At 40.7% G+C, this 12207-nt stretch overlaps 1 protein-coding gene across 4 annotated transcripts in view; it reads right to left on the bottom strand.

Moving 5' to 3' along the window:
• LOC105282044 (ribosomal protein S6 kinase alpha-5) overlaps positions 1–11234 on the bottom strand; it is a 32856-nt gene extending 21622 nt beyond the window's left edge. The window contains exons 1-2 of one of the 4 annotated variants that reach the window (XM_011343725.2): positions 10445–11234; positions 3407–4014 (exon numbers count right to left, since the gene is read on the bottom strand). In XM_011343725.2, the coding sequence (XP_011342027.1) occupies positions 3407–3710 (304 nt within the window). In that variant the 5' untranslated portion in view covers positions 3711–4014; positions 10445–11234. Of the gene's footprint in view, positions 1–3406; positions 4015–5461; positions 5745–10444 lie in introns of those variants that run through there. The other 3 variants (XM_011343726.3, XM_011343724.3, XM_011343727.2) reach the window with 3 other exon arrangements.
• Positions 11235–12207: the final 973 nt, after the last annotated feature.

Below are 12207 nucleotides of genomic sequence, written 5' to 3'. Positions count from 1 at the left end.
CCCAATTTCCACATCATTCTGATTTTATAAATACAAGGAAATTATGCATACAAAAAATATTTAAAATGCACAAAAGAGACGTGCCAAGATTAGCGCAATTTATTCAAGCAATCGAGTCTTTGCTGATTTTTTGAAACCAAATTACTTGAATTTTAAGATCTTAAATTTATTTATAATATTGTTCAAGCACTTCAAATCGCACCAAATTATATATATTGCTATTAATATACTACTCTCGAAAAAAGATAAAGAATTGCAGTTAATCAGTAACGTTTGATGGCATGAACAAAAGCACAAAAATATAACAAAATATTCAGATAAAAATAACCGGTAAGTGAGGAATGCAGAGTTCATCGTTTTATGTCGGTTACTTATCGTCGAACAAGCGTATTTCTGAGTAACCTCGCATTATTTATAGAACGACTGTATGAATCCTTTGTATCGGTAGATGTATCTTATGATAATGTATATTTATTATTAAGAATTCATTGATTCAATCTCTTTATGTCTATTATGTCTATTGTGTCCACGTCCACTCGATATTCATGTGTAATTTTTAGCATTTTCTTTCTTGTTTATTAAGTCCCGTTTTTAAGGCCACTCGGCCCGCTCGTACATTTACCGTTGCTACGGCGTGCTCAATCTTGAATCGCTTAATACTCGTCAACTATATTTTTTATGCTTCTTATTTTTAGGGATACTTTTTATGGACACGTAACAATACATGCATTGCTAATTACTTTTTTTTCATTTATAGAGTTATTACTCTACCTACATGGTCTTCCAACAACTATAAATTGCAGCATAGCAAATATTTCATCAGACCTATTTTCTGTTTTTTCAAATCTAATTCTGTCTAATTAATTTAAGAAAAAATTTTAATGTTGAATATTTTTGAATTTAATACTTCTATATTAAAATTTTTATACTGAATCCATTCAGAATTATTCAAAAAGAGCAACAAATTATATTTCCCTACAGAAAATTATTCGTATTGAATAAAGCAGTTCTGTAATGTACATACTATATTCATGATCGAGAAAATGGTGTTCTACATATTTAGATAGGCATTTGGAGTCGTAATCGTTTTTTTATTGCAATATTAAATGTGCCGTACGATTCAACATTCGTGAATAGCTGCTATGTTAAAAGTTCACGGGACTCTGGAAAACGCGACTCCAAAATAATCATTTTTGCATCAATCATTCTCATGTTGTTACATGTTTGCGCAACAGGCACACATACATTGATTGTTGCGCTTCAGTCACGTTTACATCAAATACAACACGCCTTTGATATAACGAGAATTTGCATTATACCAACGATTTGTGTGTTTTTGTATAAGTTGTATTGTATAGTAAGTTAATTTTTATTTTATCAAGCAATAATCGGCCGAAATAAAAACAGGCTCTGCAGGCTCAATTTGCGCGAATTCATGTACGTGCCATACTTTTCAACTCCATTTATAACAGAATAAGATTTCTTCTTATGACAATTTTCAGCGCAAGATAAAATTATACTCGCGAAAGTATGTTAAGCGTGAAAGATATTTCTGTACCGTCCGCATTTTCCTCCGATTGATCTAATTTTCATAAATGACAGTTGTATTTCTCTCTCATGAGACACGACAAGTCTATGCGAGTATTTACGTAATACGATACATGGCTACAATGGTTGAGCTTTGAAAAATTACAATAGAAAGGAGAATATCCGAAAATTTACCTATCGAAAATATTCGAATGTGATCAGATATTTTTATGCCAGCTTTTGATATGTTTTCTCGTGTTCATTGATGATAACAATTTATTTTTAGATCTCCTGTAGCACTTGTAACCACGGTACAGTTGTTCAGCGAGTAAATGTGGCCGCGGTACAGTTGTTCAGCGAATGAACTACCACCTTTCCGCGTATCGATCAACTTGTTCGTACGCAAAAAAAACCCGGATTTCTATCTTCTCATTCAGCTGTTGGTCGTAACTAGATCCTGTTTTGCGTAGATAGAAATGTACGGTGCTTTTTGCTATGGCTTCTTTTATGATAAATGTAGGACTTTTTCAAATGTAAATTTCCCTGAAATAATTAAATAAAATGTAATGAATATTAATATTAAAGCAACACTGTTCCCTTTACTCTTTGCTTCTTCTGTTTAAGAAACGAAAAGAATAGCAGATTGTGCTATTTATTTACTAGTTTGCTAGTTTAACAGATTACTTTCAAGAGCCAATAATATGATCGATATAAATCATTTGAGACAATAGATGCACGTCGTAATTCGAGATGCCATATTTATGGTAGAAGATATGTACAATAGTCGAATATATAGAAACCTTCCAATAAAAAGAAAATAAGAAGAAAGTTCTTATTATCTACATCATTAATAAATTAATAAATCATAATTATTAGCGCGATAGTTTGCATATTATCGAAATTTAACAAGAAAATAATTCTCTCTCGTGCATGGAGCTTATAGCACACACAAGTAGTATTTCAGTATAAATTACGTTCACTCGCGGGAATTTAAAATGTACTTTGCTCAAGAATAACACGGTCGATTTCTCGAAAGCGCGCAAAACCTGCGCGCGTTTCAGTCACCGGGTCTCTTGTGCACACCAAGAGAAAGTGATTAAGATCTACTCTCCTGTATACCCCCCTTTCCGCCACGATATTAACTGTTTACCCTTCCGCTAATGACACGTATGACAGAATGTGCGCCGGTATTGTTACGGTTATTAGAAAATGAAGAGAATTGAGATACGAGAAGCAATTTTCGGACGATTTGGTCCTCCTTAATAAAATAAATACATACGCTACGCGTCAGGTTCGCAGGTAGTGATAAAGAAGCGTAGTAGATATTAATTACCGAGAACATCTGCGAAGGAGATCGCGATGATGAAAAATTGCAGCGCACGAGCTTGTTTTAAGGTGTTCTTGACGCGGCCTGAATCAACACGCGCAGACATTGAACGGAACTACTCAAAATGTAATCTCTCTTTTTCTCTCGATAAACGCGAAAACGAAATACGCGCGTGGGATACTACCGCGCTGGAAACTACGAGCGGAGCGGAAGGTCGAAATCCGCATTACAGCCATGACAAGAAAAATCAGTCCGCGGACTCGGAGAAAAATCACTGTTAATTAATTCATTAGAAAATCCAATTAAAAGCTCGGCAATGCAAAACATCCTGAACCGGATGGAAAATGATCTTTGTACCGATCGACTATATTTAATGAAACTTACATTAGAGGAATCGATAATCGCGAAGTACAACTTCTTGATAATCTCGATAATTACAAGCGAAGTACGACTGAAGGGAGACAGTGTGGCTGTTTCGAGAGAACGAGGTCGGTCCGTTAAAACGTGCGACGCAACATCATCATCATTCTCAATGCTGACGCCATGTTTTACCTGTAACTATCTCCTCCTCATCCGGTTGGTCGCAGACCTCGACGGATTGGCCGACGTCGAGGTCGGATATGGCATCGACTAGGTCGCAGCAGGCCGGATCTTGCTTCTCTGGCGTGCGTGGTGGTTCCGCATCCTCATCAATGATCAGCTGATCGTCGTCAGTGCTATTGCCACAGTCAATGCTGTCGTTGAAGAAATCGCAACTGTCCTCGTGGCTGACGAAACAGCCGCTGTCCTTATTTTCCGGCTTTTTTGCCGCGCTCGGGAGAGCCTCGCGCTCCATGATTTTTTCTTCCTCTCCCATTGATCCGGGATCCGTTGTTCGCTGTCTACGCCACTGTCGCGGCGCGTGCAATGTAGTCACAAGTGAAAAAGTGATGAGGACGAAATGAGAAACGCTGAGCTAGCGATCGACATAAGCGACTGATATTTCCGTATGCTGATCCTGCAGTGACTGCCGTGCAACAACAATGTCGATCCTCGATTAGGGCCGATGTCCCGTAGTTATCTTTCAGGAAATCCCAGACGGTGACTCAGCTTATTGACCACTTATCGTCCTGCATATCCAAGCATGCGTCAAACGCCTCTATCACTTTGTATCTCTTGCTCTGTTAACGAAAGAGAAATCATTCGAATATCTGTGGTGATTTCGACGACTGATTGAATAACATTACGAATCCTGCCACGAGGACACTATCCGATCATCGGCTGATCGAGCCTGTTGATAATAATCCGTGAAACTGTTCGAACCGTTACCTCGATCGAATACTATCAACTACTATTAAGACCGTGGCATCCGCGCCGGTCGACTGTGATAAGACGCCGATAACGGCGCCGGGTAATTATCATGGGACGCGCGCGGTGACGCGCATCTCTTACGCGGATCGTCGCGTGTGACGCAATTGCCGTTCGATCGAAAAACTATTAAACTATTAAACTACCAGCGGTACCATAAAAATTTGCTAAATCGCAAACGCGAACCACACGTGTTAGTCTTCGCAAATCCGCGTTCCAAATCGAACTCGGTCCGGTTTTTCGAGAATGATCGGCCGAGGAAGTGCCGTACGGCGAGGCGAAAACCTCGTCGTCAGCAGGTTTCGCTGAAGAACCAAAAAACCGAAAAATGGCCGACGACGACGCCGACGACTTCTCGCAACGCGCGTTATCGCGGCACCATGTTTCAATTGCCGTGCGCGGAAGCAACGAAGCCAAGCTGTACGGTGCTCGGGCAAAAGTGTCGAGAGACCGAACGAAACGGATCGCGTAGTTATCCTACTGACACACTTTTAAAGCGCGGAGCAGACGACGCGCGGCGGACACCACTCTCGACAATCGTGCGTTTCGTTCAGGAGTACCGTGAGACCTCGCGGTCGGAATGCACGATAGGAACGGCGTTATAGGAGCTACGACCTCGGCGAATTTACTTCAAGGAACTGACAATTGTCGGGAACGTCGACGCTCGAATCGGATTCACAGACGAATCGCAATCGTTGAGTCCTCAACAGATTTTCTACGTACAGTCGTCGTCAGTCGTATTTATCATAGTATTTTTATATGATTGTTGGTATAGGCATGCAATATTTTCTGCTATGACATCGACTGAGGCGAACGAGCGAAGCGAAGACGGGGCGAAGACTTATGCTATCTTACTGTGTTCCGAAGTTTAAAGTACAAAAATTAAGCACTACTCCTCAAACCGAGCGTCGAGTCTCTATCAAAGCGCGTTTTCGTCGGACAAGGACACGCATGAGCATTGATAACTCACGCACGGCGCCGTTGTCATAATCAAGCAATCGTGGATCGTGAATTGGAGCCGATCGAACGACGACGACGACGACGACGACGACGACGATTCTGCAAACTATCGAGAAAACGAGGCGTTCTGGGAACCTTTCGGAAAATGTTGCGCGTTCCGTTTCGAAAGTTCCACTTTCGCTGGCGATCGCGGAAATCACCGATGCAAACAACGCGCACACGAACGTTACTCGTCGGCACGCAAGCGCGGGGGCACGTGTCCTACACGAAAATGCGAATGATCTTGGAAGTACTACTTACTTGGAAGAGGCGACGTGAGAATATCGAATCACAAAAACAAATCGCATGCGATTAAGTGCGACGTCGAAGAACACAAGTGCACCTAATACGCAATCAACGACCCGAACACATAGAGAACACACACTGCAACGATCCACACCACTCCGAGTATCGCCGAAGACTAAACCGACAAGCCAACAAGCGTCTCCTGCGAGCTACGCTACCCCCACCACTACGGCTCACTGCTAACAGCTGATTTGGAAAACACCGAAGTCCTCTCCACTCAGTGACGACGCTAGCGCTACGCCGTGCCCGTAGTTACATAACGTAACTCCGGTTTCGAATCGTGTGAATAAATGCATGATTTTCTCGAAATTATCTCGATTACACGTGTACGTAATTTCTCCCAAAATTATATACATACCACGGAAAGAAATCGTACGTGTTCACGGTGAAGAAGTATCAGCACAATGCAAAGAATTCGCATGTCTTACGCATCAGGGCGGATAACCCTCTGCCCCCTGCGCTCGGCACGACGGCCGTGATATCGTACTTCGCATGTAATCGCTGATATAAATTAATCTTGCAAGTTGGGGAAAATATCCCGTCACATGTACGTATCAAATCGTTTACGGTGTTTCGTAATGCAGCATTGCCAATTGATCCGATATGTTATAACAAAAGCTAAGTCGTGATGGAAATGCTAGGCAAAGCGGTTTATCGGACGATCTCGGTAATAATTCGTTTATTTCTATGCAGCTACTCGAAGTACCCCTTCAAAGAAATTTTCTCTTTTCCATTTTGGCGCACTATGAAATGATAATGCCTAACTTTTATTATAACTTTTATAATATTTTATAATATTAATTTATAATATTAATATTAATTTTTATAATAATAAATATATATTAACGATACAATAAAGTAAAGGATTATTATCCTAGTGCATAAGATAAGAAAAACATAGTTTAACATACTACATGTTGTGCAATACATGTGCATTGTTGCATTACTAAATTTATCTTTTTATGGATAGTCTTGAAACGATACAATGAGATACAATATATATAACACAATACAACAAAACATACAACAAAAGTATTATACAATCTATATATTCTCAGAGCAACACTAAAACGATATCCTTGACAAAACTAATTTTCTAAGTAGAAGTTCTTTACAATAGATAAAGCAATTTTTTTTAAACTTTCCAAAGTTCAGTACCATTCATTTTACGTGAATGTTTTGTATTATTGCTTTATTGTATCCAGACGGCCGAGACTAAAGAAAATCATCGGTATGCTTACGGAACTTGATCTTGACCTCTTGTAAATATTTCATGGGATTTCGATGGTAGAGCGGAATACCTTTGGGTGTAATCTCGATTCATCAAAATGACTCCATGAAAAGATTTCCGTAAATTTCGATCATTCCCACGTTATATTAAACACACATTTATGCGCATGTTTAATTAATATAAATCATAATTTATTAATAATCGTTTACGATTCAAATATTATAAATTGCAATAGATGTAACACATTAATTAAAAACTATCCGTTGTGTACAAATCATGGAATTCTGGTTAACCGATATCTATCTGTAAATTATTACAGCGTTCAATGACCGTTCAAGTACCGTGACCAAAGATTTTAATTAACTACAACGCATAAGCTATAAATGATGAATCAAACAAGAAATTCGTTAAGTAACGTCTCGCTGGCGTGAATTTCTGCTTTGGGAATGATGGCGGCGGAGAAAAATTGTGCCACGATTTCGCGGCGACACGCGTTGTCGATAGGATAATGTTCATACAGACTTATCTGGGAAGTCAACGCAAGCGGAACCGGCTCCGGTGATGTCGTCCACCGCGAAAACCCAACGACAACGACGACAACAGTGATAGCTAGCTTCACGCTTTTTTTGTCCGCGCCTAGAACAGGATTCGCGGATGTGCTTGCAGTCGAGACTTTAATTGCCAACATTCGAGTCCGATGCCGCCGTAAAAATGGGAAATTCCCGTGGAAAATCCCATGTGCACCTTTCTCATAAAGAGATCAAAGTCCTGAGTGTAGAATAAAAGGTCCAAGAACTATTCTTGACATAAATACATAACAATAAAATTTTAAAAAACGATACTCAGGTGGTAACTCTGTACAAAAATGAAAATTTCATTTTCTTAACTGACAAGGGAACCTCGCGAACTCGAAAATTCTGATTTTGATGAAACTTTATGTACATGTAGGGGGGGTTAATAGATGAATTTAGAAATTTTCCGTTGCGGCCCAAAAACGGTTTTAAGGGGTGAAACCAGAAAAGTAATTTTAAAAAAATTTTAGTAATGTGATTAAATAGAGGCGTTTATACTAAGAAAGTTTTGTATAAATCATTTTTCGATATGTCGAATTTTTTTCGAGATATATCGAGAAAAGCAAAAAGCCGCCTTACATATGAAGGGTGGTTTCATCCCTTAAAACCGTTTTTGGGCCGCAACGGAAAATTTATAAATTCATCTATTAACCCCCCCTACATGTACATAAAGTTTCATCAAAATCAGAATTTTCGAGTTCGCGAGGTTCCCTTGTGAGACACGGTTATAGAGCAGAGACTAAATATATTGTCACTCGTTCAACCGTGATGTCCGTTTTCAAGTAACAAAAGAATTTCTCGACGAACAAATATCAAGCCCCAAAAGCGTTCATTGACATGATAAATTTATCAGCAAGGTACAACGGTACACGGATAACACGTCAACGTGTTCTGATTTTTTATTCCGATCCTTTTATCAAAGAACATAAATGCACTCGTTTATGATATCGTGATATTTATCATTTTATGATGTAATGAACATTTCGTGCATGGAATCGGCAACTTGGATTTTCTATTTCTTATTAAATACAAAGAGTTGACTGCTCAATAATATATAGATAAGAGTAACATATTAATTTAGTCACATATCTAGCGGAAACATCAAGGATTGCTAATGTCTTTCACCATTAATATTCCAAACGAAAACATTAATATTCCCAGTTAATGCAGTTAATCCGAGTTTATTCGACGGTTGCAAAAGATTGTAATGATATCAGATAATGAGCAAATGGATCATCAGAATAAATTAACACATTGAATACCGCATGGACCATCGGTGGTCCACGCTACACTTTCCGTTCAGACCGTTTTAATAATTTCATATAAGAGGAAACATTATCATGAAATGTTTCATAATATCATTAACTGATACATAATCATTATGTGTAGTGCAAAAATATTATAAAATATAAATAAACAAGTAAATATTGTTTTTATAGCGTATATTACATATTATCTCTTTTTCTTCTTATCAAATATTTTTGTAGTCTTAATAAATATCATAACTATCTTTTAAACGTTTTTAATGAATGCAATAAATCAATAACGTGGACCATCCATGGACTATTGCCACCTGAATGGAAAGTCATGAAAATACCGCAGCACTCAACGTTAATAGGGTCATAAAACTATAAAAGGACAAAGGAACGCAATTTCTTGTGAAACTATTTCTTTTACAGGTAGTTCTCACCTTTACGAATTAGTTGGTTTCTGATCATCGTAAAGCGATAAATCGTAAAGTGAGAATTCATATCCCATAGAAATATTGTTATACATAATAATGTTATACATGATCAAGGTTCATAAGACAGTAAAAAAAGTATAACATAATGATTAAGAAATTTAAAAAAGACTTTATTTAGAAACATTTTATTTAAAAAACAGCACAAGAACTTTTGAAAATAATAAAAAAGCTTCCTTTATAAAAATTATTTCATTTCGAGAAAAATTCATAAAGAAAATTTGTAAGCCGGGAAAACGAGAACTACCTGTATATATACCTTTTCTTTCTTTTCTTTTTGTTTCTTTAACCCTCCACCATTACTCAAGACGGCCCCGCTATCAATAACCTTGGAGATGTAATACATATACCTACATCAACATATAAAAATAAAACGATACGAGGAACTCAGGTAACTCAGGAAACTCTGTTCAAGGAATTGAAATCAACAGTCCGTTTTAAGAACTTAAAATCACTGTTTTTGTTAAATGTAGCTAAACCTAAGAGAATGACCTCGCTACCGCCTGTGATAGATTAAAGTTAAGCTCACGTTTCTAAAATGGCTGACAAATTATGCAAAATATCGTGCAAATTACGCAAAGCATTACGCAAGGACGTGTATAACGGGCCGAAAATGATTTAACACAGCGTCCCTTTGTTACAATGACCATCTTATCATATCATTATAACATTGTATGCTTATTTTACATATGCCGGCCACGGCTAAATATAGAAACAGCCAATTTACGCAGCAGCGCAACGGCGCGCGAGGCGTGCACGCCTCTCCGATCCGCGAACGCGACATCATCGAGAGAACGTCGAGATCCTCTTAAGGCCTATTAAGACAAAATGATTTTCAAGCGGCGCAAGCTGGCGCGGATTCCTCCTCGCCGAGCCTCAATGTAGTCTCAATTCCGCGTCACGTCGCACGCCGCGCGTGTCAACGCGTGTGTCGTCGTGTCGACGGCGCTGTCGCTCTGCGTTTCAAACGCGTACGCGACACTTGATATTTTCGCAATCTCTCCCCCTAACTGTACCGCACGAGCGAAATGCAACCGCGGCGCGTGGCACGACGTGTTGCATAACGCGCGTGGACATCCGGAATGTCGCGCGCGCGCGCGCGTGTGTATACAGGTGTCAGCCTGTAAAGCGCGCAGTCGGCCCGACTTTGGACCGACGTCGAGATTCGGAATTATCATTACATAGGATGTGATTAATGATCCGCGGATCGAGAATCGAGACCGATATGTCCGATCGCTTTAATCTGTTCGTCCAACGTTGAAAAGCATTGCGCTTCCGTCGTCGCACAGCAAGATCATCGTGTTGACTTCCTCGCGTTAGCTCGCGAAATCTCGATCCTCGATCACGACAGATCGGATGGCGAATCGCGAGTGAGGAGATTGCGACGGACGTACCGAATGTCAACTCGTGGGTGATCGTTTGCTCCGTGCCGCTGCTGCTCGTGCCGTGAGCGGGTGGGGGTGGCGGTGGAAGTAGCGGCTGCATGGCGTTCTCCATCCCCTCTCGCTTCGTCCCGCTCCCGCTGCGCTGTTGTCACACTCTCTCTCTCTCTCTCTCTCTCTCTCTCTTTCTCCCGGTCCTGTGCTCCTCCGCGGCGCACTTGTCACCGTTATCGCCGTTCCCACTGGGAATCGCGGTCGCGATCGCGAACGGAGTCACGGTCCGCTCAATCGAGACGCATTTCGCGGTAACGCGGTACGCCCATTCGCCAAGTCGGGAAACGTCTCTCGTGCTCCGTCGCTCGTGCGCTCGTGTCCGCGTATATACGTGTACACGCGTGCCTATGTATACACGAATGCATATATGTACGTTTGCATATGGATGTGTGTGTGAATGTACGTATGGGCGTGAATACCGCGCGTGCGTGTGTGTATATATATATATATGTGTGTGTGCACGAAATACACGATACCGACGCGCGGAGAAGCGCGGGGGCTTCGATTCGCGCGTGCAAAAGGTGCAGCTGGTGCGGACGCGACACAACGTACCGGTACGCAATCACCAGCAATCGCCGCGCTCGCGCGAGAATCCGGACCGCCGTCGCTTGTCGCTGGTCCCCGAAAAAGATCACGGAAGCGCCGCGCCTGCCGGCACGCCGGGTCTCTTTACATGGTCACCCTGGCCCGCCCGAACCCTACCGCCGCAACCGTGACGCGGACGGAGCCGCAGCCGTGTCGCCGGACCCGTGCACGTTTTTGCTACTGCGCGCTCCGCATCGCGCCGGCGCCGTCGAGCGCCGCCGCCCATTGGCCGCCGCCGCCGCCGTCGCTCGCCGACCACTTCAGGTCCGTACTAACTTCAGACCGCGACGCGGATCGATGAATCGCGCGGATTGCTTGATAGCAAACTCGTGCTTCGATAACGCGATAACGAAGCTCCGAGGTTTCAGATGCACGAAAGAGCTACGTCGAGTACAAGCGAGCAAATACAACGGCTAACGGCGATATATATGGAACTTATTTAAATTCGAGTGGCTACTCGATAACGCATTTATCGCGAAGTCGCTGTATCGTTTGACGGAATTTGTTTGGACATCGTAATCTAAGTTGAGACACTCTTCTTGAGTTGAGACACTATGCTCGTATATTTAAGTAATTGTTACGTCCAGAATTTGATTGAATTCAATCATCTGATTGTTCGGATTGACTTGGAAGTTAATTAAAAATAGCAGGCGAGGATCAAAGTATATAGTTGAGCTTTAATTAAAGGAACCAGAAGGCAAAATAATTAAAGACGTTGGTTTAATATAAAGGAAACATAATTAAAGATGTTGCTTTAATATTTAACACATGTAATATTTCGTGATTATATTTGGCAGTAATTATTAATATAAACGGTTGTTTCGCATCTGTGTGCGCTTTAATTGTACTAAACATTTAACATCGTTAATTATATAATTACTAATAATAATATATGGAAGAGTTTTAATTTGCAATTTAAAGATCACTTTGAATCTAATTCACTCTGTGTCGGGTGCTTAATACAGTATCACGATCCTGCTCTCGAGAATTCCGTGCGATTTCTTATCATAACATTTTTTTATGTCTTATACGAAGTATATTTGAAGTATCGATAGCCTTTATAACACTCTCGTTTTTTCGATCTAAAAGATTCAAGCTACCTCATGAAGGAATATGAATTTTCCAGAATAGAGTAT

This window comes from Ooceraea biroi, chromosome 7 (genome assembly GCF_003672135.1).
Source record: "Ooceraea biroi isolate clonal line C1 chromosome 7, Obir_v5.4, whole genome shotgun sequence".
NCBI classification, from domain to species: Eukaryota; Metazoa; Arthropoda; class Insecta; order Hymenoptera; family Formicidae; genus Ooceraea; species Ooceraea biroi.
Note: the sequence above shows the minus strand (reverse complement) of the source record. Positions and strands in the feature narration are given on the sequence as shown.